Here is a 27224-nt window from a genome sequence, read left to right as displayed (position 1 = left end):
GCCCGACCGCCTCGCCCGCAGATGACAACGACTCGCTCAGCTACACACTAGCTTCCGTCACCCTGGACCAAGCCCGCCCGCACCATCTGTCCAAGTCAATGATGGACATCAAAGTGAACGGCCACGCCACGACCTGCCTGTTCGACAGCGGAAGCACGGAGAGCTTCATCCACCCAGACGCGGTGAGCCACTACTCCCTCTCTGTCCTACCAACGCGCAGCCGAATCTCGATGGCATCGAGGTCCCACGCCACGGACATCAGCGGCTACTGTGTCGTGACCCTGTCGGTTAAGGGCACGGAGTATAAAAACTTTAAACTCCTCGTCCTCCCCCATCTCTGCGCTGCCGTCCTACTAGGGCTGGACTTCCAATCCCACCTCCAAAGCGTAACCCTAGCATACGGTGGACCCCTCCCCCCACTCACAGTCAACAACCAGCAAACGTTAAACCGCCCACCGCGTAACACCTGCAGCCTCTCCACCCTCAAGGTCCCGCCACCCTCTCTGTTTGCTAACCTTACCCCTGACTGCAAACCCGTCGCTACCAAGAGCAGGCGGTATAGCGCCGGGGACAGAGCCTTCATTAGCTCTGAGGTGCGGCGCCTCCTGAAAGAGGGCATTATCGAGGGGAGCAGCAGCCCCTGGCGTGCCCAGGTCGTAGTCGTAAAGACCGGCGATAAAAACCGCCTGGTCATCGACTACAGCCAGACCATAAACAGATATACCCAGCTGGACGCATACCCCCTCCCCCGCATATCTGACATGGTCAATCAGATTGCACAGTATAAAGTATTCTCGACCATCGACCTGAAGTCGGCCTACCACCAACTCCCTATCCACCCTGAGGACCGCCAGTATACCGCCTTCGAGGCGAATGGGCGCCTATACCACTTCCTTAGGGTCCCCTTCGGTGTCACTAATGGGGTCTCGGTCTTCCAAAGGGAGATGGACCAGATGGTTGACCAGAACGAACTGCAGGCTACATTCCCCTACCTAGATAACGTCACTATCTGCGGCCGCGACCGGCAGGAACATGACGCGAATCTGGAGAAATTCCTCCGTACGGCCCAACGGCTGAACCTCACCTACAATAAGGAGAAATGCGTGTTTAACACCACACGCCTTGCCATCCTCGGCTGCGTAGTGGAGAACGGAATCATCGGCCCCGACCCAGAAAGAATGCGCCCCCTCATGGAGCTACCCCTCCCCCACTGCCCTAAAGCACTTAGGAGAACCCTGGGGCTTTTCGCCTACTATGCCCAATGGGTACCCAATTACGCGGACAAAGCCAGACCCCTCCTGAAAGCCACTTCCTTCCCCCTCACGGAGGAGGCGTGCGTGGCCTTCTCCCTCATTAAGGGAGACATAGCCAAGGCCACGATGCACGCAGTGGACGAGTCCATCCCCTTCCAGGTGGAGAGCGACGCATCCGACTTCGCCTTAGCCGCCACCCTAAACCAGGAGGGGAGGCCAGTGGCCTTCTTCTCAAGGACCCTACAGGGCCCCGAGATCCGACATTCGTCGGTCGAGAAAGAGGCCCAGGCGATCGTGGAGGCAGTACGGCGCTGGAGGCACTACCTGGCAGGCAAACGATTTACCCTCCTCACCGACCAGCGTTCGGTGGCTTTCATGTTTAATAACAAGCTGAAGGGCAAAATCAAGAATGACAAGATTTTGAGATGGAGAATCGAGCTCTCCACCTACGATTATGAGATCTTGTACCGGCCAGGCAAGCTGAACGAATCTCCTGATGCCCTTTCACGAATGACATGCGCCAGCGCGCATATCGATAGGCTTCAGACCCTCCACGACCAGCTCTGCCACCCCGGAGTCACCAGACTCTACCATTTCATTAAGGCCCGCAACCTGACCTACTCCATCGAGGAGGTCAGGACCATGACCAGGAACTGCCAGACCTGTGCGGAGTGCAAACCGCACTTCTATAGGCCGGACCGAGCAAGCCTGATCAAGGCCACCCGCCCCTTCGAGCGCCTGAGCATCGACTTTAAGGGGCCCCTCCCGTCCTCTGACCGTAATGTGTACTTCCTCAACATCGTTGATGAGTACTCCCGTTTCCCCTTTGCCTTCCCCTGCCCCGACATGACCAGTAGCACGGTCATCAAGTGCCTGAATGCCCTCTTCGCCTTGTTCGGGTTCCCGAACTATATACACAGCGACCGGGGCTCCTCCTTCATGAGCGAGGAACTCCGGCAATTCCTCCTAGAGAGAGGTATTGCAGCAAGCAGGACCACCAGCTACAACCCCAGAGGTAACGGTCAGGTGGAAAGAGAGAACGCGACGGTATGGAAGGCCGTCCTCTTAGCCTTAAAGTCTAAGGGCCTCCCAACCTCCCGCTGGCAAGAAGTCCTCCCGACAGCGCTGCACTCCATCCGGTCATTACTTTGCACGGCCACTAACACCACCCCCCATGAACGAATGTTCGTTTTCCCCAGGAAGTCGACTACGGGAACCACTCTACCAACCTGGCTGACCGCCCCGGGGCCGGTCTGGCTGCGGAAACACGTGAGGGCCCATAAAACGGACCCCCTGGTCGAGAGGGTGAACCTCCTGCACGCCAACCCCCAGTACGCCTACGTGGCGTACCCAGACGGGCGGGAGGACACTGTCTCCCTACGAGACCTCGCACCCTCAGCCGATCTGGAAACACCGCCACCACCCCCTCCAACCCCAGCCCAGGTAGACGGCATGCCGGAACCCCACGAGCCCTCGCCGACCACGCAAACACCAGCATCAACACCGGATAAGGCACCAGCACCGGATAAGGCAACACCACCGCTGCGGCGATCGGAGAGGCTTACGAAGCCTCCGGACAGACTGACCTACCAGAATTGGTAGTACACTTCACCCCGCCGGACTTAATTCTAAACAAGGGGTGAATGTGGTAAACCACGTTCACTATCGTATCACTGTTAGTAGTTAGCACTGTTCACCACTGTTCGTTATAACTGTATCACTGACCACTATTGTATCACGGTACGAGGTCGCCTCTTGCCACACTGCTATACCTGGGATGACCACCGCCGACTCCGCCTTGGCTCCACCCACCAGGCCAGGTATAAAGGTGAGCGACTGACTGGTATTCCTCCTGCTTGGATCGGATCACCCACGAGAGTGGGCTCTGTTATTTAGTCAATAAAAACCTTTAGTCACCTTCGTAACTCTTCGCCTTTTATTGGAGGAATTGATAGGTATATCAATGGGTGAACGGGACTGGGTGTGAGTTAGGACACGGGGCAGTGAGCACAGGGTGTGATGGGTGAACGGGACTGGGTGTGAGTTAGGACACGGGGCAGTGAGCACAGGGGGTGATGGGTGAACGGGACTGGGTGTGAGTTAGGACACGGGGCAGAGCACAGGGGGTGATGGGTGAACGGGACTGGGTGCGAGTTAGGACACGGGGCAGTGAACACGAGGCGATGGGTGAACGTCACTGGGTGAGAGTTAGGACACGGGCAGCGAGCACAGGGGGTGATGGGTGAATGGGACTGGGTGCGAGTTAGGACACGGGGCAGTGAGCACAGGGGGTGATGGGTGAACGGGACTGGGTGCGAGTTTGGACACGGGGCAGTGAACACGAGGCGATGGGTGAACGGCACTGGGTGAGAGTTAGGACACGGGCAGCGAGCACAGGGGGTGATGGGTGAACGGGACTGGGTGTGAGTTAGGACACGGGGCAGTGAGCACGGGGTGATGGATGAACGGGACTTGGTGTGAGTTAGGACACGGGGCAGTGAGCACAGGGAGCGATGGGTGAACGGGACTGGGTGTGAGTTAGGACACGGGGCAGTGAGCACAGGGGGTGATGGGTGAACGGGACTGGGTGTGAGTTAGGACACCGGGCAGTGAGCACAGGGGGTGATGGGTGAACGGGACTGGGTGTGAGTTAGGACACGGGGCAGTGAGCACAGGGGGTAATGGGTGAATGGGACTGGGTGTGAGTTAGGACACGGGGCAGTGAGCACAGGGGGTGATGGGTGAACGGGACTGGGTGTGAGTTAGGACACGGGGCAGTGAGCACAGGGGGTGATGGGTGAACGGGACTGGGTGTGAGTTAGGACACCGGGCAGTGAGCACAGGGGGTGATGGGTGAACGGGACTTGGTGTGAGTTAAGACACGGGGCAGTGAGCACAGGGGGTGATGGGTGAACGGGACTGGGTGTGAGTTAGGACACGGGGCAGTGAGCACAGGGGTGATGGGTGAACGGGACTTGGTGCGAGTTAGGACACGGGGCAGTGAGCACAGGGGGTGATGGGTGAATGGGACTGGGTGTGAGTTAGGACACGGGGCAGTGAGCACAGCGGGGTGATGGGTGAACGGGACTGGGTGTGAGTTAGGACACGGGGCAGTGAGCACAGGGGGTGATGGGTGAACGGGACTGGGTGTGAGTTAGGACACGGGGCAGTGAGCACAGGGGTGATGGGTGAACGGGACTTGGTGTGAGTTAGGACACGGGGCAGTGAGCACAGGGGGTGATGGGTGAACGGGACTGGGTGTGAGTTAGGACACGGGGCAGTGCGCACAGGGGGTGATGGGTGAACGGGACTGGGTGTGAGTTAGGACACGGGGCAGTGAGCACAGGGGGTGATGGGTGAACGGGACTTGGTGCGAGTTAGGACACGGGGCAGTGAGCACAGGGGGTGATGGGTGAACGGGACTGGGTGTGAGTTAGGACACGGGGCAGTGAGCACAGGGGGTGATGGGTGAACGGGACTGGGTGTGAGTTAGGACACGGGGCAGTGAGCACGGGGTGATGGGTGAACGGGACTGGGTGTGAGTTAGGACACGGGGCAGTGAGCACAGGGGGTGATGGGTGAACGGGATTGGGTGTGAGTTAGGACACGGGGCAGTGAGCACAGGGGGTGATGGGTGAACGGGACTGGGTGCGAGTTAGGGCACGGGGCAGTGAGCACGGGGTGATGGGTGAACGGGACTGGGTGTGAGTTAGGACACGGGGCAGTGAGCACAGGGGGTGATGGGTGAACGGGACTGGGTGTGAGTTAGGACACGGGGCAGTGAGCACAGGGGGTGATGGGTGAACGGGACTGGGTGTGAGTTAGGACACGGGGCAGTGAGCACAGGGGGTGATGGATGAACGGGACTGGGTGTGAGTTAGGGCACGGGGCAGTGAGCACGGGGTGATGGGTGAACGGGACTGGGTGTGAGTTAGGACACGGGGCAGTGAGCACAGGGGGTGATGGGTGAACGGGACTGGGTGTGAGTTAGGACACGGGGCAGTGAGCACAGGGGGTGATGGGTGAACGGGACTGGGTGTGAGTTAGGACACGGGGCAGTGAGCACAAGGGGTGATGGGTGAACGGGATTGGGTGTGAGTTAGGACACCGGGCAGTGAGCACAGGGGGTGATGGGTGAACGGGACTTGGTGTGAGTTAAGACACGGGGCAGTGAGCACAGGGGGTGATGGGTGACCGGGACTTGGTGCGAGTTAGGACACGGGGCAGTGAGCACAGGGGGTGATGGGTGAACGGGACTGGGTGTGAGTTAGGACACGGGGCAGTGAGCACAGGGGGTAATGGGTGAACGGGACTGGGTGTGAGTTAGGACATGGGGCAGTGAGCACAGGGGGTGATGGGTGAACGGGACTGGGTGTGAGTTAGGACACGGGGCAGTGAGCACAGGTGGTGATGGGTGAACGGGACTTGGTGCGAGTTAGGACACGGGGCAGTGAGCACAGGGGGTGATGGGTGAACGGGACTGGGTGTGAGTTAGGACACGGGGCAGTGAGCACAGGGGGTGATGGGTGAACGGGACTGGGTGTGAGTTAGGACACGGGGCAGTGAGCACAGGGGGTGATGGGTGAACGGGAATGGGTGTGAGTTAGGACACGGGGCAGTGAGCACAGGGGGTGATGGGTGAACGGGACTGGGTGTGAGTTAGGACACGGGGTAGTGAGCACAGGGGGTGATGGGTGAACGGGACTCGGTACGAGTTAGGACACGGGGCAGTGAGCACAGGGGGTGATGGGTGAACGGGACTGGGTGAGTTAGGACACGGGGCAGTGAGCACAGGGGGTGATGGGTGAACGGGACTGGGTGCGAGTTAGGACACGGGGCAGTGAGCACAGGGGGTGATGGGTGAATGGGACTGGGTGTGAGTTAGGACACGGGGCAGTGAGCACAGGGGGTAATGGGTGAACGGGACTGGGTGTGAGTTAGGACACGGGGCAGTGAGCACAGGGGGTGATGGGTGAACAGGACTGGGTGCGAGTTAGGACACGGGGCAGTGAGCACAGGGGGTGATGGGTGAACGGGACTGGGTGCGAGTTAGGACACGGGGCAGTGAGCACAGGGGGTGATGGGTGAACGGGACTGGGTGTGAGTTAGGACACGGGGCAGTGAGCACAGGGGGTGATGGGTTAACGGGACTGGGTGTGAGTTAGGACACGGGGCAGTGAGCACAGGGGGTGATGGGTGAACGGGAGTGGGTGAGTTAGGACACGGGGCAGTGAGCACAGGGGGTGATGGGTGAACGGGACTCGGTGCGAGTTAGGACACGGGGCAGTGAGCACAGGGGGTGATGGGTGAACGGGACTGGGTGTGAGTTCGGACACGGGGCAGTGAGCACAGGGGGTGATGGGTGAACGGGACTGGGTGTGAGTTGCGACACGGGGCAGTGAGCACAGGGGGTGATGGGTGAACGGGACTGGGTGTGAGTTAGGACACGGGGCAGTGAGCACAGGGGGTGTTGGGTGAACGGGACTGGGTGTGAGTTAGGACACGGGGCAGTGAGCACAGGGGGTGATGGGTGAACGGGACTGGGTGTGAGTTGCGACACGGGGCAGTGAGCACAGGGGGTGATGGGTGAATGGGACTGGGTGTGAGTTAGGACACGGGGCAGTGAGCACAGGGGGTGATGGGTGAATGGGACTGGGTGTGAGTTAGGACACGGGGCAGTGAGCACAGGGGGTGATGGGTGAACGGGACTGGGTGTGAGTTAGGACACGGGGCAGTGAGCACAGGGGGTGATGGGTGAACGGGACTGGGTGTGAGTTAGGACACGGGGCAGTGAGCACAGGGGGTGATGGGTGAACGGGACTGGGTGTGAGTTAGGACACGGGGCAGTGAGCACAGGGGGTGATGGGTGAACGGGACTGGGTGTGAGTTAGGACCCGGGGCAGTGAGCACAGGGGGTGACGGGTGAACGGGACTCGGTGCGAGTTAGGACACGGGGCAGTGAGCACAGGGGGTGATGGGTGAACGGGACTGGGTGCGAGTTAGGACACGGGGCAGTGAGCACAGGGGGTGATGGGTGAACGGGACTGGGTGCGAGTTAGGACACGGGGCAGTGAGCATAGGGGATGAGGGGTGAACGGGACTCGGTGTGAGTTAGGACACGGGGCAGTGAGCACAGGGGGTGATGGGTGAACGGGACTGGGTGTGAGTTAGGACACGGGGCAGGGAGCACAGGGGGTGATGGGTGAACGGGACTGGGTGTGAGTTAGGACACGGGGCAGTGAGCACAGGGGGTGATGGGTGAACGAGACTGGGTGTGAGTTCGAACACGGGGCAGTGAGCACAGGGGGTGATGGTGAACAGGACTGGGTGTGAGTTAGGACACGGGGCAGTGAGCACAGGGGGTGAAGGGTGAACGGGACTGGGTGCGAGTTAGGACACGGGGCAGTGAGCACAGGGTGGGATGGGTGAACGGGACTGGGTGAGGGTTAGGACACGGGGCAGTGAGCACAGGGGGTGATGGGTGAACGGGACTGGGTGCGAGTTAGGACACGGGGCAGTGAGCACAGGGGGTGATGGGTGAACGGGACTGGGTGTGAGTTAGGACACGGGGCAGTGAGCACAGGGGGTGATGGGTGAACGGGACTCGGTGCGAGTTAGGACACGGGGCAGTGAGCACAGGGGGTGATGGGTGAACGGGACTGGGTGTGAGGTAGGACACGGGGCAGGGAGCACAGGGGGTGATGGGTGAACGGGACTGGGTGTGAGTTAGGACACGGGGCAGTGAGCACAGCGGGGTGATGGGTGAACGGGACTGGGTGTGAGTTAGGACATGGGGCAGTGAGCACAGCGGGGTGATGGGTGAACGGGACTGGGTGTGAGTTAGGACACGGGGCAGTGAGCACACGGGGTGATGGGTGAACGGGACTGGGTGCGAGTTAGGACACGGGGCAGTGAGCACAGGGGGTGATGGGTGAACGGGACTGGGTGTGAGTTAGGACACGGGGCAGTGAGCACGGGGGGTGATGGGTGATCGGGGCTGGGTGTGAGTTAGGACACGGGGCAGTGAGCACAGGGGGTGATGGGTGAACGGGGCTTGGTGTGAGTTAGGACACGGGGCAGTGAGCACAGGGGGTGATGGGTGAACGGGACTCGGTGCGAGTTACGGCACGGGGCAGTGAGCACAGGGGGTGATGGGTGAATGGGACTGGGTGTGAGTTAGGACACGGGGCAGTGAGCACAGGGGGTGATGGGTGAACGGGACTCGGTGCGAGTTACGGCACGGGGCAGTGAGCACAGGGGGTGATGGGTGAATGGGACTGGGTGTGAGTTAGGACACGGGGCAGTGAGCACAGGGGGTGATGGGTGAACGGGACTGGGTGTGAGTTAGGACACGGGGCAGTGAGCACAGGGGGGATGGGTGAACGGGGCTTGGTGTGAGTTAGGACACGGGGCAGTGAGCACAGGGGGGATGGGTGAACGGGACTCGGTGCGAGTTACGGCACGGGGCAGTGAGCACAGGGGGTGATGGGTGAATGGGACTGGGTGTGAGTTAGGACACGGGGCAGTGAGCACAGGGGGTGATGGGTGAACGGGACTGGGTGTGAGTTAGGACACGGGGCAGTGAGCACAGAGGGTGATGGGTGAACGGGACTGGGTGTGAGTTAGGACACGGGGCAGTGAGCACAGGGGATGATGGGTGAACGGGACTGGGTGTGAGTTAGGACACGGGGCAGTGAGCACAGGGGGTGATGGGTGAACGGGACTGGGTGTGAGTTAGGACACGGGGCAGTGAGCACAGGGGGCGATGGGTGAACGGGACTGGGTGTGAGTTCGGACACGGAGCAGTGAGCACAGGGGTACTGGGTGAACGGGACTGGGTGTGAGTTAGGACACGGGGCAGTGAGCACAGGGGCTGATGGGTGAACGGGACCAGGTGTGAGTTAGGACACGGGGCAGTGAGCACAGGGGGTGATGGGTGAATGGGACTGGGTGTGAGTTAGGACACGGGGCAGTGAGCACAGGGGGTGATGGGTGAACGGGACTGGGTGTGAGTTAGGACACGGGGCAGTGAGCACAGGGGGTGATGGGTGAACGGGACTGGGTGCGAGTTAGGACACGGGGCAGTGAGCACAGGGGGTGATGGGTGAACGGGACTCGGTGCGAGTTAGGACACGGGGCAGTGAGCACAGGGGGCGATGGTTGAACGGGACTGGATGTGAGTTAGGACACGGGGCAGTGAGCACAGGGGGCGATGGGTGAACGGGACTGGGTGTGAGTTAGGACACGGGGCAGTGAGCACAGGGGGCGATGGGTGAACGGGACTGGGTGTGAGTTAGGACACGGGGCAGTGAGCACAGGGGGTGATGGGTGAACGGGACTGGGTGTGAGTTAGGACACGGGGCAGTGAGCACAGGGGGTGATGGGTGAACGGGACTGGGTGTGAGTTAGGACACGGGGCAGTGAGCACAGGGGGTGATGGGTGAACGGGACTGGGTGTGAGTTAGGACACGGGGCAGTGAGCACGGGGTGATGGGTGAGCAGGACTGGGCGTGAGTTAGGAGACGGGGCAGTGAGCACAGGGGGTGATGGGTGAACGGGACTGGGTGTGAGTTAGGACACGGGGCAGTGAGCACAGGGAGTGATGGGTGAACGGGACTGGGTGTGAGTTAGGACACGGGGCAGTGAGCACAGGGGGTGATGGGTGAACGGGACTCGGTGCGAGTTAGGACACGGGGCAGTGAGCACAGGGGGTGATGGGTGAACGCGACTGGGTGTGAGTTAGGACACGGGCAGTGAGCACAGCGGGTGATGGGTGAACGGGACTGGGTGTCAGTTAGGACACGGGGCAGCGAGCACAGGGGGTGATGGGTGAACGGGACTGGGTGTGAGTTAGGACACGGGGCAGTGAGCACAGGGGTGATGGGTGAACGGGACTGGGTGTGAGTTAGGGCACGGGGCAGTGAGCACAGGGGGTGATGGGTGAGCGGGACTGGGTGTGAGTTAGGACACGGGGCAGTGAGCACAGTGGGTGATGGGTGAGCGGGACTCGGTGCGAGTTAGGACACGGGGCAGTGAGCACAGGGGGTGATGGGTGAACGGGACTCAGTGCGAGTTAGGACACGGTGCAGTGAGCACAGGGGTGATGGGTGAACGGGACTCGGTGCGAGTTAGGACACGGGGCAGTGAGCACAGGGGGTGATGGGTGAACGGGACTCGGTGCGAGTTAGGACACGGGGCAGTGAGCACAGGGGGTGATGGGTGAACGGGACTGGGTGTGAGTTTGGACACGGGGCAGTGAGCACAGGGGGTGATGGGTGAACGGGACTGGGTGTGAGTTTGGACACGGGGCAGTGAGCACAGGGGGTGATGGGTGAACGGGACTGGGTGTGAGTTTGGACACGGGGCAGTGAGCACAGGGGGTGATGGGTGAACGAGACTGGGTGTGAGTTAGGACACGGGGCAGTGAGCACAGGGGGTGATGGGTGAACGGGACTGGGTGTGAGTTAGGACACGGGGCAGTGAGCACAGGGAGTGATGGGTGAACGGGACTGGGTGTGAGTCAGGACACGGGCAGCAGAGTTGAGGATGCTTAGGGAGGGTGAAAGGTCAGCCAGGAGAGCGTTGGAATAGTCGAGTCTGGAGGTGGTGAATGGTCTTAGGGGGCAAAGAGTTTCACTTGAGTGTTTGTCTTTTCACAGCCGAGTAGAATTGCTGATGATGCAAATGTGTGCGAATCCTGTGGAGAGCTTGAGGATTCTGTGGATGGAACTGTTAGTGTGAGAGGTTCTGTAATTAATTCCCTCAGACAACAGGTACTCAGGGCCCTTTGAGGTTTAATCCACGAGAAGAGGGAGGTAGAAACGAGTAAAGGAGCAACAGCCCGGCCCTACTGCGCACCCACCCGTCCTGATACACCTGCCCCTGCTTGCCCCACCCCCGAGACCCCTGGCTCTGCCTGTTCCCCCACCCTGACCCCTGCCCGCCCCTCACCCCCCCCAGCCCCGGGACCCCGGTCTTGCACTGATCAGACTCACTTCACGTAGGCCGGAGCCACCCAGTACGGGTTCTGTTCTGCTTCTTTTGCGTGACGCAAGATGGCTTCGCGCGGGTTGCTGTCGTCTGTTTTATCCAGGGCGATGTTCTTCACGATAAACGATGATAATGTCCCCCCATGAGTCCCAACCCGACCACCACGTCCTGTAATAGAGGAAAAATCAGCAGGGCCGAGCCAGACCCGACTCCCAGAATCCCAAATCTCCTCTGAACCCCAACAACTCCTCTGAACCCCCAAACCCCCTCCGAACCCCGAACCCCCAAAACCCGCCAACCCTCGACCTCATAAATCCTGCCGAAACCCGCACCCTCCGAACCTCCAAAATAGCATATGGACTGCACAGTCCCCAGCTCACGGTCCCCAGCAGCTTCCAGCTCCCAGTCCCCAGCAGCTCCCAGCAGCTCCTAGCTCGCGGTCCCCAGCAGCTCCCAGTCCCCAGCATCTCCCAGCTTCGGTCCCCAGCAGCTCCCAGCTCGCGGTCCCCAGCAGCTCCCAGTCCCCAGCAGCTCCAAGTCCCCAGCAGCTCCCAGTCCCCAGCAGCTCCCAGTCCCCAGCAGCTCCCAGCTTCAGTCCCCAGCAGCTCCCAGCTCCCAGCCATGACCGATGGAAGAATGAGATGAGGACGGTACCTGGTCCGGATACAGGAGGTTCTGGTTTGTGGGATTTCACAGGATCGAGTCGATCTTTCTCCAACTGTTTCCTGGTACTTTTCTGCCTGGGTTCCCGGAACATGGGCAGGGCATGCGCTGGAACACACAAAACAAGCAATTAAATAAACTACACCCATACCGCTCACCCCCATCCCAACAAAAACCTTAATGCAGTGAGGGGTATATCAGAGTGTCACAGTGAGGGGTGTGGGGTATATCAGAGTGTTACAGTGAGGGGTGTGGGGTATATCAGTGTCACAGTGAGGGGTATATCAGTGTCACAGTGAGGGGTGTGGGGTATATCAGTGCCACAGTGAGGGGTGTGGGGCATAGCAGTGTTACAGTGAGGGGTGTGGGGTATATCAGTGCCACAGTGTGGGGTATATCAGAGTGTTACAGTGAGGGGTGTGGGGTATATCAGTGTCACAGTGAGGGGTATATCAGAGTGTCACAGTGAGGGGTGTGGGGTAGATCAGTGCCACAGTGAGGGGTGTGGGATATATCAGTGTCACAGCGAGGGGTGTGGGGTATATCAGTGTTACAATGAGGGGTGTGGGGTATATCAGTGTCACAGTTAGGGGTGTGGGGTATATCAGGGTTACAGTGAGGGGTGTGGGGTATATCAGAGTGCCACAGTGAGGGGTGTGGGGTATATCAGTGTTACAGTGACGGGTGTGGGGTATATCAGTGTCACAGTGAGGGGTGTGGGGTATATCAGTGTCACAGTGAGGAGTGTGGGGTATATCAGTGTCACAGTGAGGGGTGTGGGGTATATCAGTGTTACAGTGGGGAGTGCGGGTTATATCAGTGTCACAATGAGGGATGTGGGGTATTTCAGTGTCACAGTGAGGGGTGTGGGGTATGAGTGTCACAGTGAGGGGTGTGGGGTATATCAGAGTGTTACAGTGAAGGGTGTGGGTTATATCAGTGTCACAGTGCGGGGTATATCAGTGTTACAGTGAGGGGTGTGGGGTATATCAGTGTTACAGTGAGGGGTGTGGGGTATATCAGTGTTACAGTGAGGGGTGTGGGCTATATCAGTGTTACAGTGAGGGGTGTGGGGACTGAGTGTCACAGTGAGGGGTGTGGGGGTATCACTGTCACAGCGAGGGGTGTGGGGTATATCAGTGTTACAGTGAGGGTTATATCAGTGTTACAGTGAGGGGTGCGGGTTATATCAGTGTTACAGTGAGGGGTGTGGGGTATATCAGTGTCACAGTGAGGGGTGTGGGGTATATCAGTGTTACAGTGAGGGGTGTGGGGTGTATCAGTGTTACAGTGGGGAGTGCGGGTTATATCAGTGTTACAGTGAGGGGTGTGGGGGTATCAGTGTCACAGCGATGGGTGTGGGGTATATCAGTGTTACAGTGAGGGGTGCGGGTTATATCAGTGTTACAGTGAGGGGTGTGGGGTATATCAGTGTCACAGTGAGGGCTGTGGGGTATATCAGTGTCACAGTGAGGGGTGCGGGTTATATCAGTGTTACAGTGAGGGGTGTGGGGTATATCAGTGTCACAGTGAGGGGTGTGGGGTATATCAGTGTTACAGTGAGGGGTGTGGGGTATATCAGTGCTACAGTGAGGGGTGTGGGGTATATCAGAGTGTTACAGTGAGGGGTGTGGGGTATATCAGAGTGTTACAGTGAGGGGTGTGGGGGTATCAGTGTCACAGCGAGGGGTGTGGGGTATATCAGTGTTACAGTGAGGAGTGCGGGTATATCAGAGTGTTACAGTGAGGGGTGTGGGGTATATCAGAGTGTTACAGTGAGGGGTGTGGGGTATATCAGTGCTACAGTGAGGGGTGTGGGGTGTGAGTGTTACAGTGAGCGGTGTGGGGTATATCAGAGTGTTACAGTGAGGGGTGTGGGGTATATCAATGTCACAGTGAGGGGTGTGGGGTATATCAGTGTCACAGTGAGGGGTGTGGGGTATATCAGTGTTACAGTGAGGGGTGTGGGGTATATCAGTGTCACACTGAGGGGTGTGGGGTATATCAGAGTGTTACAGTGAGCGGTGTGGGGTATATCAGTGTTACAGTGAGGGGTGTGGGGTATATCAGTGTTGCAGTGAGGGCTGTGGGGTATATCAGTGTCACAGTGAGGGCTGTGGGGTATATCAGTGTCACAGTGAGGGGTGTGGGGTATATCAGAGTGTTACAGTGAGGGGTGTCGGTTATATCAGTGTCACAGTGCGGGGTGTGGGGTATATCAGCGTTGCAGTGAGGGCTGTGGGGTATATCAGTGTCACAGTGAGGGCTGTGGGGTATATCAGTGTCACAGTGAGGGGTGTGGGGTATATCAGAGTGTTACAGTGAGGGGTGTGCGGGTATCAGTGTCACAGCGAGGGGTGTGGGGTATATCAGTGTTACAGTGAGGGGTGCGGGTTATATCAGTGTTACAGTGAGGGCTGTGGGGTATATCAGTGTCACAGTGAGGGCTGTGGGGTATATCAGTGTCACAGTGAGGGGTGTGGGGTATATCAGTGTCACAGTGCGGGGTGTGGGGTATATCAGCGTTGCAGTGAGGGCTGTGGGGTATATCAGTGTCACAGTGAGGGCTGTGGGGTATATCAGTGTCACAGTGAGGGGTGTGGGGTATATCAGAGTGTTACAGTGAGGGGTGTGCGGGTATCAGTGTCACAGCGAGGGGTGTGGGGTATATCAGTGTTACAGTGAGGGGTGCGGGTTATATCAGTGTTACAGTGAGGGCTGTGGGGTATATCAGTGTCACAGTGAGGGCTGTGGGGTATATCAGTGTCACAGTGAGGGGTGTGGGGTATATCAGTGTTACAGTGAGGGCTGTGGGGTATATCAGTGTCACAGTGAGGGGCGTGGGGTATATCAGAGTGTTACAGTGAGGGGTGTGGCGTATATCAGAGTGTTACAGTGAGGGGTGTGGGGGTATCAGTGTCACAGCGAGGGGTGTGGGGTATATCAGTGTTACAGTGAGGAGTGCGGGTATATCAGAGTATTAAAGTGAGGGGTGTGGGGCATATCAGTGTTACAGTGAGGGGTGTGGGGTATATCAGAGTGTTACAGTGAGGGGTATATCAGTGTTACAGTGAGCGGTGTGGGGTATATCAGTGTCACAGTGAGGGGTGTGGGGCATATCAGAGTGTCACAGTGAGGGGTGTGGGGTATATCAGTGTATTACAGTGAGGGGTGTGGGGTATATCAGTGTTACAGTGAGGGGTGTGGGGTATATCAGTGTCACAGTGAGGGGTGTGGGGGATATCAGTGTCACAGTGAGGGGTGTGGGGCATATCAGTGTCACAGTGAGGGGTATATCAGTGTCACAGTGAGGGGTGTGGGGTATATCAGTGTCCCAGTGAGGGGTGTGGGGTATATCAGTGTCACAGTGAGGGGTATATCAGTGTCACAGTGAGGGTGCGGGGTATATCAGTGTCACAGTGAGGGGTGTGGGGTATATTTGTGTTCCAGGTAGGGGTATATCAGTGTCACAGTGAGGGGTGTGGGGTATATCAGTGTTACAGTGAGGGATGTGGTGTATATCAGTGTCACAGTGAGGGGTGTGGGGTATATCAGTGTCACAGTGAGGGGTGTGGGGTATATCAGTGTTACAGTGAGGGGTGTGGGGTATATCAGTGTCACAGTGAGTGGTGTGGGGTATATCAGTGTTATAGTGAGGGGTGTGGGGTATATCAGTGTCACAGTGAGGGGTGTGGGGTATATCAGTGTTACAGTGAGGGGTGTGGGTTATATCAGTGTTACAGTAAGGGGTGTGGGGTATATCAGTGTCACAGTGAGGGGTGTGGGGTATATCAGTGTTACAGTGAGGGGTGTGGGGTATATCAGTGTCACAGTGAGTGGTGTGGGGTATATCAGTGTTATAGTGAGGGGTGTGGGGTATATCAGTGTCACAGTGAGGGGTGTGGGGTATATCAGTGTCACAGTGAGGGATGTGGGGTATATCAGTGTTACAGTGAGGGGTGTGGGTTATATCAGTGTCACAGTGAGGGGTGTGGGGTATATCAGTGTCACAGTGAGGGATGTGGGGTATATCAGTGTTACAGTGAGGGGTGTGGGTTATATCAGTGTCACACTGAGGGGTGTGGGGTATATTAGAGTATTACAGTGAGGGGTGTGGGGTATATCAGTGTCACAGTGAGGGGTGTGGGGTATATCAGTGTCACAGTGAGGGGTGTGGGATATATCAGAGTGTTACAGTGAGGGCTGTGGGGTATATCAGTGTCACAGTGAGGGGTGTGGGGTATATCAGTGTCACAGTGAGGGGTGTGGGGTATATCAGTGTTACATTGAGTTGTGTGGGGTATATCAGTGTCACAGTGAGGGGTGTGGGGTAAATCAGAGTGTTACAGTGAGGGCTGTGGGGTCTATCAGTATTACAGTGAGGGGAGTGGGGTATATCAGTATCACAGTGAGGGGTGTGGGGTATATCAGAGTGTTACAGTGAGGGGCGTGGGGTATATCAGTGTCACAGTGAGGGGTGTGGGGTATATCAGTGTTACAGTGAGGGGTGTGGGGTATATCAGTGTTACATTGAGTTGTGTGGGGTATATCAGTGTTACAGTGAGGGCTGTGGGGTATATCAGTGTCACAGTGAGGGGTGTGGGGTATATTAGAGTGTTACAGTGAGGGGCGTGGGGTATATCAGTGTCACAGTGAGGGGTGTGGGGTATATCAGTGTTACAGTGAGGGGTGTGGGGTATATCAGTGTTCCAGTGAGCGGTGTGGGGTATATCAGTGTCACAGTGAGGGGTGTGGGCTATATCAGTGTTACAGTGAGGGGTGCGGGTATATCAGTGTCACAGTGAGGGGGTGTGGGGTATATCAGTGTCACAGTGAGGGGTGTGGGGTATATCAGTGTTACAGTGAGGGGTGTGGGGTATATCAGAGTGTTACAGTGAGGGGTGTGGGGTATGAGTGTCACAGTGAGGGGTATATCAGTGTTACAGTGAGGAGTGTGGGGTATATCCGTGTCACAGTGAGGGGTGTGGGGTATATCAGTGTTACAGTGAGGAGTGTGGGGTATATCAGAGTGTTACAGTGAGGAGTGTGGGGTATATCAGAGTGTTACAGTGAGGGGTGTGGGGTATATCAGTGTCACAGTGAGGGGTGTGGGTTATATCAGTGTCACAGTGAGGGGTGTGGGGTATATCAGTGTCACAGTGAGGGGTGTGGGGTATATCAGTGTTACAGTGAGGGGTCGGGGTATCAGTGTCACAGTGAGGGGTGTGGGGTATATAAGTGTTACAGTGAGGGGTGTGGGGTATATCAGTGTTACAGTGAGGGGTGTGGGGTATATCAGTGTTACAGTGAGGGGTGTGGGGGTATCAGTGTCACAGTGAGGGGTGTGGGGTATGAGTGCTACAGTGAGCGGTATGGGGTATATCAGAGTGTTACAGTGAGGAGTGTGGGGTATATCAGTGTCACAGTGAGGGGTGCGGGTTATATCAGTGTTACAGTGAGGGGTGTGGGGTATATCAGTGTTACAGTGAGGGCTGTGGGGTATATCAGTGTCACAGTGAGGGGTGTGGGGTATATCAGTGTTACAGTGAGGGGTGTGGGGTATATCAGAGTGTTACAGTGAGGGGCTGTGGGGTATATCAGTGTCACAGTGAGGGGTGTGGGGTATATCAGTGTCACAGTGAGGGGTGTGGGGTATATCAGAGTGTTACAGTGAGGGCTGTGGGGTCTATCAGTGTCACAGTGAGGGGTGTGGGGTATATTAGAGTATTACAGTGAGGGGTGTGGGGTATATCAGTGTTACAGTGAGGGGTGTGGGGTATATCAGTGTTCCAGTGAGCGGTGTGGGGTATATCAGTGTCACAGTGGGGGGTGTGGGCTATATCAGTGTTACAGTGAGGGGTGCGGGTATATCAGTGTCACAGTGAGGGGTGTGGGGTATATCAGTGTCACAGTGAGGAGTGTGGGGTATATCCGTGTCACAGTGAGGGGTATATCCGTGTCACAGTGAGGGGTGTGGGGTATATCAGTGTCACAGTGAGGGGTGTGGGGTATATCAGAGTGTTACAGTGAGGGGTGTGGGGTATATCAGTGTCACAGTGAGGGGTGTGGGTTATATCAGTGTCACAGTGAGGGGTGTGGGGTATATGAGTGTCACAGTGAGGGGTGTGGGGTATATCAGTGTTACAGTGAGGGGTGTGGGGTATATCAGTGTTACAGTGAGGGGTGTGGGGTCTGAGTGTCACAGTGAGGGATGTGGGTTATATCAGTGTTACAGTGAGGGGTATATCAGTGTCACAGTGAGGAGTGAGGGGTATATCAGAGTGTTACAGTGAGGGGTGTGGGGGTATCAGTGTGACAGTGCGGGGTGTGCGGTATATCAGTGTTCCAGTGAGCGGTGTGGGGTATATCAGTGTCACAGTGAGGGGTGTGGGGGTATATCAGTGTCACAGTGAGGGGTGTGGGGTATATCAGAGTGTTACAGTGAGGGGTGTGGGGTATATCAGTGTTACAGTGAGGGGTGTGGGGTATATCAGTGTTACAGTGAGGGGTGTGGGGGTATCAGTGTCACAGTGAGGGGTGTGGGGTGTGAGTGCTACAGTGAGCGGTATGGGGTATATCAGAGTGTTACAGTGAGGAGTGTGGGGTATATCAGTGTCACAGTGAGGGGTGCGGGTTATATCAGTGTTACAGTGAGGGGTGTGGGGTATATCAGTGTTACAGTGAGGGCTGTGGGGTATATCAGTGTCACAGTGAGGGGTGTGGGGTATATCAGTGTTACAGTGAGGGGTGTGGGGTATATCAGTGTTACAGTGAGGGATGTGGGGTATATCAGTGTCACAGTGAGGGGTGTGGGGTATATCAGTCTTACAGTGAGGGGTGTGGGGTATATCAGTGTTACAGTGAGGGGTGTGGGGGTATCAGTGTCACAGTGAGGGGTGTGGGGTATATCAGTGTTACAGTGAGGGGTGTGGGGTATATCAGTGTTACAGTGAGGGGTGTGGGGTATATCAGTGTTACAGTGAGGGGTGTGGGGGTATCAGTGTCACAGTGAGGGGTGTGGGGTATACCTGTGTTACAGTGAGGGGTGTGGGGTATGAGTGCTACAGTGAGCGGTATGGGGTATATCAGAGTGTTACAGTGAGGAGTGTGGGGTATATCAGTGTTACAGTGAGGGGTGTGGGGTATATCAGTGTTACAGTGAGGGCTGTGGGGTATATCAGTGTTACAGTGAGGGGCGTGGGGTATATCAGTGTCACAGTGAGGGGTGTGGGGTATATCAGAGTGTTACAGTGAGGGGCGTGGGGTATATCAGTGTCACAGTGAGGGGTGTGGGGTATATCAGTGTTACAGTGAGGGATGTGGGGTATATCAGTGTTCCAGTGAGCGGTGTGGGGTATATCAGTGTCACAGTGAGGGGTGTGGGGTATATCAGTGTCACAGTGAGCGGTGTGGGGTATATCAGAGTGTTACAGTGAGGGGTGTGGGGTATATCAGAGTGTTACAGTGAGGGGTGTGGGGTATATCAGAGTGTTACAGTGAGGGGTGTGGGTATATCAGAGTGTTACAGTGAGGGGTGTGGGGTATATCAGTGTCACAGTGAGGGGTGTGGGGTATATCAGTGTCACAGTGAGGGGTGTGGGGTATATCAGTGTTACAGTGAGGGGTGTGGGGTATGAGTGTCACAGTGAGGGGTATATCAGTGTTACAGTGAGGAGTGTGGGGTATATCAGTGTCACAGTGAGGGGTGTGGGGTATATCAGTGTTACAGTGAGGAGTGTGGGGTATATCTCAGTGTTACAGTGAGGAGTGTGGGGTATATCAGTGTTACAGTGAGGAGTGTGGGGTATATCAGTGTTACAGTGAGGAGTGTGGGGTATATCAGTGTTACAGTGAGGAGTGTGGGGTATATCAGTGTTACAGTGAGGAGTGTGGGGTATATCAGTGTCACAGTGAGGGGTGTGGGGTATATCAGTGTCACAGTGAGGAGTGTGGGGGTATATCAGTGTTACAGTGAGGAGTGTGGGGTATATCAGTGTTACAGTGAGGAGTGTGGGGTATATCAGTGTTACAGTGAGGAGTGTGGGGTATATCAGTGTTACAGTGAGGAGTGTGGGGTATATCAGTGTCACAGTGAGGGGTGTGGGGTATATCAGTGTCACAGTGAGGGGTGTGGGGTATATCAGAGTATTACAGTGAGGGGTGTGGGGTATATCAGAGTATTACAGTGAGGGGTGTGGGGTATATCAGTGTCACAGTGAGGGGTGTGGGGTATATCAGTGTTACAGTGAGGGGTGTGGGGTCTGAGTGTCACAGTGAGGGATGTGGGGTATATCAGTGTTACAGTGAGGGGTGTGGGTTATATCAGTGTTACAGTGATGGGTGAGGGGTATATCAGTGTCACAGTGAGGAGTGAGGGGTATATCCGAGTGTTACAGTGAGGGGTGTGGGGGTATCAGTGTCACAGCGAGGTGTGTGGGGTATATCAGTGTTACAGTGAGGGGTGTGGGGTATATACAATACAAATCGCTTTATTGGCATGATAAGGTACATCTTATGTTGCCAAAGCATCAAAATAGAGTGTTACAGTGAGGGCTGTGGGGTATGTGAGTGTCACAGTGAGGGGTGTGGAGTATGAGTGTTACAGTGAGGGGTGTGGGGGATATCAGTGTCACAGTGAGGGGTGTGGGGTATATCAGAGTGTTACAGTGAGGGGTGTGGGGTATATCAGAGTGTTAAAGTGAGGGGTGTGGGTATATCAGAGTATTACAGTGAGGGGTGTGGGGTATATCAGTGTCACAGTGAGGGGTGTGGTGGTATCAGTGTTACCGTGAGCGGTGTGGGGTATATCAGTGTTACAGTGAGGGGTGTGGGGTATGAGTGTCACAGTGAGGGGTATATCAGTGTTACAGTGAGGAGTGTGGGGTATATCAGTGTTACAGTGAGGGGTGTGGGGTATATCAGTGTCACAGTGAGGGGTGTGGGGGTATCAGTGTTACAGTGAGGGGTGTGGGGTATGAGTGTTACAGTGAGGGGTGTGGGGTATATCAGAGTGTCACAGTGAGGGGTGTGAGGTATATCAGAGTGTCACAGTGAGGGGTGTGGGGGGTATATCAGAGTGTTACAGTGAGGGGTGTGGGGTATATCAGTGTTACAGTGAGGAGTGTGGGGTATATCAGTGTTACAGTGAGGGGTGTCGGGTATATCAGTGTGACAGTGAGGGGTGTGGGGTATATCAGTGTTACAGTGAGGGGTGTGGGGGTATCAGTGTTACAGTGAGGGGTATATCAGTGTTCCAGTGAGGGGTGTGGGGTATATCAGTGTTCCAGTGAGGGGTGTGGGGTATATCAGTGTCACAGCGAGGGGTGTGGGGGTATCAGTGTTACAGTGAGGGGTGTGGGGGTATCAGTGTTACAGTGAGCGGTGTGTTACTGACTGACTGACTGACAACCAAAAACTCCCATTCCTACTGGGGGAGGAGAGAAGCTGTGTAACACTGGCGGCACACTATGTTACAGCTTGCCATGAACAGAGGGACAACCAGTAAACTAAGACAAGAGTATATATAAACAAGGCGAAAATATATTTATAAACTCAGGGATATACCTGTTTATACACTGTATGAATGGAACCGCGTTTATGTGTTCAACCATAAATGTATTTTGATGCTTTGGCAACATAAGATGTACCTTATCATGCCAATAAAGCGATTTGTATTGTATTGTATTGTATTGTGTGGTATATCAGTGTTACAGTGAGGAGTGCGGGTATATCTGAGTATTACAGTGAGGGGTGTGGGGTATATCAGTGTCACAGTGAGGGGTGTGGGGTATATCAGTGTTACAGTGAGGAGTGTGGGGTATATCAGTGTCACAGTGAGGGGTGTGGGGTATATCAGTGTCACAGTGAGGGGTGTGAGGTATATCAGAGTGTCACAGTGAGGGGTGTGGGGTATATCAGAGTGTTAAAGTGAGGGGTGTGGGGTATATCAGTGTTACAGTGAGGGGAGTGGGGTATATCAGTGTCACAGTGAGGGGTGTGAGGTATATCAGAATGTCACAGTGAGGGGTGTGGGGTATATCAGAGTGTTACAGTGAGGGGTGTGGGGTATATCAGAGTGTTACAGTGAGGGGTGTGGGGTATATCAGTGTTACAGTGAGGGGTGTGGGGTATATCAATGTTACAGTGAGGGGTGTGGGGTATATCAGAGTGTTACAGTGAGGGGTGTGGGGTATATCAGTGTTACAGTGAGGGGTGTGGGGTATATCAGTGTTACAGTGAGCGGTGTGGGGTATATCAGTGTCACAGTGAGGGGTGTGGGGTATATCAGTGTTACAGTGAGCGGTGTGGTGTATATCAGAGTGTGACAGTGAGCGGTGTGGGGTATATCAGTGTCACAGTGAGGGGTGTGGGGTATATCAGTGTTACAGTGAGGGGTGTGGGGTATATCAGTGTCACAGTGAGGAGTATATCAGAGTATCACAGTGAGGAGTGTGGGGTATATCAGTGTCACAGTGAGGAGTGTGGGGTATATCAGAGTATCACAGTGAGGAGTGTGGGGTATATCAGTGTCACAGTGAGGGGTGTGGGGTATATCAGTGTCACAGTGAGGAGTGTGGGGTATATCAGAGTATCACAGTGAGGGGTGTGGGGTATATCAGTGTCACAGTGAGGAGTGTGGGTTATATCAGTGTTACAGTGAGGGGTGTGGGGTATGAGTGTTACAGTGAGGGGTGTGGGGTATATCAGTGTCACAGTGAGGGGTGTGGGGTATATCTGTGTTACAGTGAGCGGTGTGGGGTATATCAGAGTGTTACAGTGAGGGGTGTGGGGTATATCAGAGTGTTACAGTGAGGGGTGTGGGGTATATCAGTGTTACAGTGAGGGGTATATCAGTGTCACAGTGAGGGGTGTGGGGTATATCAGAGTTACAGTGAGGGGTGTGGGGTATATCAGTGTTACAGTGAGGGGTGTGGGGTATATCAGTGTCACAGTGAGGGGTGTGGGGTATATCAGAGTGTTACAGTGAGGGGTGTGGGGTATATCAGTGTTACAGTGAGGAGTGTGGGTTATATCAGTGTTACAGTGAGGGGTGTGGGGTATGAGTGTTACAGTGAGGGGTGTGGGGTATATTTGTGTTACAGTGAGGAGTGTGGGGTATATCAGAGTGTCACAGTGAGGGGTGTGGGGTATATCAGTGTTACAGTGAGGGGTGTGGGGTATATCAGTGTTACAGTGAGGAGTGTGGGTTATATCAGTGTTACAGTGAGGGGTGTGGGGTATATCTGTGTTACAGTGAGCGGTGTGGGGTATATCAGAGTGTCACAGTGAGGGGTGTGGGGTATATCAGTGTCACAGTGAGGGGTGTGGGGTATATCAGAGTGTTACAGTGAGGGGTGTGGGGTATATCAGTGTTACAGTGAGGAGTGTGGGGTATATCAGAGTGTCACAGTGAGGGGTGTGGGGTATATCAGTGTTACAGTGAGCGGTGTGGGGTATATCAGTGTCACAGTGAGGGGTGTGGGGTATATTAGTGTCACGGTGAGGGGTGTGGGGTATGAGTGTTACAGTGAGGAGTGTGGGGTATATCAGTGTTACAGTGAGGGGTGTGGGGTATATCAGTGTTACAGTGAGGAGTGTGGGTTATATCAGTGTTACAGTGAGGGGTGTTGGGTATGAGTGTTACAGTGAGGGGTGTGGGGTATATCAGTGTCACAGTGAGGGGTGTGGGGGTATCAGTGTTACAGTGAGGGTGTGGGCGTATCAGTGTTACAGTGAGCGGTGTGTGGTATATCAGTGTTACAGTGAGGAGTGCGGGTATATCAGTGTTACAGTGAGGAGTGTGGGGTATATCAGTGTCACAGTGAGGGGTGTGGGATATATCAGTGTTACAGTGAGGAGTGTGGGGTATATCAGTGTCACAGTGAGGGGTGTGGGGTATATCAGTGTCACAGTGAGGGGTGTGAGGTATATCAGAGTGTCACAGTGAGGGGTGTGGGGTATATCAGAGTGTTACAGTGAGGGGTGTGGGGTATATCAGTGTTACAGTGAGGGGTGTGGGGTATATCAGTGTCACAGTGAGGGGTGTGAGGTATATCAGAATGTCACAGTGAGGGGTGTGGGGTATATCAGAGTGTTACAGTGAGGGGGTGTGGGGTATATCAATGTTACAGTGAGGGGTGTGGGGGTATATCAGAGTGTTACAGTGAGGGGTGTGGGGTATATCAGTGTTACAGTGAGGGGTGTGGGGTATATCAGTGTTACAGTGAGCGGTGTGGGGTATATCAGTGTCACAGTGAGGGGTGTGGGGTATATCAGAGTGTTACAGTGAGGGGTGTGGGGTATATCAGTGTTACAGTGAGCGGTGTGGGGTATATCAGAGTGTTACAGTGAGGGGTGTGGGGTATATCAGTGTTACAGTGAGGGGTGTGGGGTATATCAGTGTCACAGTGAGGGGTGTGGGGTATATCAGTGTTACAGTGAGGGGTGTGGGGTATATCAGTGTCACAGTGAGGGGTGTGGAGTATATCAGAGTGTTACAGTGAGGAGTGTGGGGTATATCAGTGTCACAGTGAGGGGTGTGGGGTATATCAGTGTCACGGTGAGGGGTGTGGGGTATATCAGTGTTACAGTGAGGAGTGCGGGTATATCAGTGTTACAGTGAGGGGTGTGGGGTATATCAGTGTCACAGTGAGGAGTGTGGGTTATATCAGTGTTACAGTGAGGGGTGTGGGGTATATCAGTGTCACAGTGAGGGGTGTGGGGTATATCAGTATCACAGTGAGGGGTGTGGGGTATATCAGTGTCACAGTGAGGAGTGTGGGTTATATCAGTGTTACAGTGAGGGGTGTGGGGTATATCAGTGTTACAGTGAGGAGTGTGGGGTATATCAGTGTCACAGTGAGGAGTGTGGGTTATATCAGTGTCACAGTGAGGGGTGTGGGGTATATCAGTGTTACAGTGAGGAGTGTGGGGTATATCAGTGTCACAGTGAGGAGTGTGGGTTATATCAGTGTTACAGTGAGGGGTGTGGGGTATATCTGTGTTACAGTGAGCGGTGTGGGGTATATCAGAGTGTTACAGTGAGGGGTGTGGGGTATATCAGTGTCACAGTGAGGGGTGTGGGGTATATCAGAGTTACAGTGAGGGGTGTGGGGTATATCAGAGTTACAGTGAGGGGTGTGGGGTATATCAGAGTGTTACAGTGAGGGGTGTGGGGTATATCAGTGTCACAGTGAGGGGTGTGGGCTATATCAGAGTGTTACAGTGAGGGGTGTGGGGTATATCAGTGTTACAGTGAGCGGTGTGGGGTATATCAGAGTGTCACAGTGAGGGGTGTGGGGTATATCAGTGTTACAGTGAGGGGTGTGGGGGTATATCAGTGTCACAGTGAGGGGTGTGGGGTATGAGTGTTCCAGTGAGCGGTGTGGGGTATATCAGTGTTACAGTGAGGGGTGTGGGGTATATCAGTGTTACAGTGAGGGGTGTGGGGTATATCAGTGTTACAGTGAGGGGTGTGGGGTATATCAGAGTGTTACAGTGAGGGGTGTGGGGTATATCAGTGTCACAGTGAGCGGTGTGGGGGTATATCAGTGTTACAGTGAGGGGTGTGGGGTATGAGTGCCACAGTGTGGGGTATATCAGAGTGTTACAGTGAGGGGTGTGGGGGTATATCAGTGTCACAGTGAGGGGTGTGGGGTATATCAATGTCACAGTGAGGGGTGTGGGGTATATCAATGTTACAGTGAGGGGTGTGGGGTATATCAGTGTCACAGTGAGGGGTGTGAGGTATATCAGAGTGTTACAGTGAGGGGTGTGGGGTATATCAGTGTCACAGTGAGGGGTGTGAGGTATATCAGAGTGTTACAGTGAGGGGTGTGGGGTATATCAGTGTTACAGTGAGGGGTGTGGGGTGTATCAGTGTTACAGTGAGGGGTGTGGGGTATATCAGTGTTACAGTGAGGGGTGTGGGGTATATCAGAGTGTTACAGTGAGGGGTGTGGGGTATATCAGTGTCACAGTGAGGGGTGTGGGTATATCAGAGTGTTACAGTGAGGGGTGTGGGGTATATCAGTGTTACAGTGAGGGGTGTGGGGTATATCAGTGTTACAGTGAGGGGTGTGGGGTATATCAGTGTCGCAGTGAGCGGTGTGGGGTATATCAGTGTTACAGTGAGTGGTGTGGGGTATATCAGTGTTACAGTGAGGGGTGTGGGGTATATCAGTGTTACAGTGAGGGGTGTGGGGTATATCAGTGTTACAGTGAGTGGTGTGGGGTATATCAGTGTCACAGTGAGGGGTGTGGGTATATCAGAGTGTTACAGTGAGGGGTGTGGGGTATATCAGTGTTACAGTGAGGGGTGTGGGGTATATCAGTGTCACAGTGAGCGGTGTGGGGTATATCAGAGTGTTACAGTGAGGGGTGTGGGGTATATCAGTGTTACAGTGAGCGGTGTGGGGTATATCAGTGTTACAGTGAGGGGTGTGGGGTATATTAGTGTTACAGTGAGGGGTGTGGGGTATATCAGTGTTACAGTGAGGGGTGTGGGTTATATCAGTGTTACAGTGAGCGGTGTCGGGTATATCAGTGTTACAGTGAGGGGTGTGGGGTATATCAGTGTTACAGTGAGGGGTGTGGGGTATATCAGAGTGTTACAGTGAGGGGTGTGGGGTATATCAGTGTTACAGTGAGGGGTGTGGGGTGTATCAGTGTTACAGTGAGGGGTGTGGGGTATATCAGTGTTACAGTGAGGGGTGTGGGGTATATCAGAGTGTTACAGTGAGGGGTGTGGGGTATATCAGTGTTACAGTGAGGGGTGTGGGGTGTATCAGTGTTACAGTGAGGGGTGTGGGGTATATCAGTGTTACAGTGAGGGGTGTGGGGTATATCAGTGTTACAGTGAGCGATGTGGGGTATATCAGAGTGTTACAGTGAGGAGTGTGGGGTATATCAGAGTGTCACAGTGAGGGGTGTGGGGTATATCAGTGTTACAGTGAGGGGTGTGGGGTATATCAGTGTTACAGTGAGCGGTGTGGGGTATATCAGAGTGTTACAGTGAGGGGTGTGGGGTATATCAGTGTCACAGTGAGGGGTGTGGGGTATATCTGTGTTACAGTGAGCGGTGTGGGGTATATCAGAGTGTTACAGTGAGCGGTGTGGGGTATATCAGAGTGTTACAGTGAGCGGTGTGGGGTATATCAGAGTGTTACAGTGAGGGGTGTGGGGTATATCAGAGTGTCACAGTGAGGGGTGTGGGGTATATCAGTGTTACAGTGAGGGGTGTTGGGTATGAGTGTTACAGTGAGGGGTGTGGGGTATATCAGTGTTACAGTGAGGGGTGTGGTGTATATCAGTGTTACA

At 55.1% G+C, this 27224-nt stretch overlaps 1 protein-coding gene across 1 annotated transcript in view; it reads right to left on the bottom strand.

Moving 5' to 3' along the window:
- LOC147110240 (WD repeat-containing protein 70-like) overlaps window positions 1–27224 on the bottom strand; it is a 118794-nt gene that overhangs the window by 80309 nt on the left and 11261 nt on the right. Inside the window, exons 2-3 of the mRNA XM_086004138.1 lie at window positions 11898–12014; window positions 11249–11411 (exon numbers count right to left, since the gene is read on the bottom strand). Coding sequence (XP_085860264.1) covers window positions 11249–11411; window positions 11898–12000 — 266 coding nt within the window. The 5' untranslated portion in view covers window positions 12001–12014. The remainder of the gene's footprint in view (window positions 1–11248; window positions 11412–11897; window positions 12015–27224) is intronic.

This window comes from Somniosus microcephalus, chromosome 12 (genome assembly GCF_052327205.1).
Source record: "Somniosus microcephalus isolate GS21.2 chromosome 12, FLI_Smic_1.0, whole genome shotgun sequence".
NCBI classification, from domain to species: domain Eukaryota; kingdom Metazoa; phylum Chordata; class Chondrichthyes; order Squaliformes; family Somniosidae; genus Somniosus; species Somniosus microcephalus.
The sequence above is the reverse complement of the archived record's forward strand: the minus strand, read 5'-3'. Positions and strand labels throughout refer to the sequence as shown.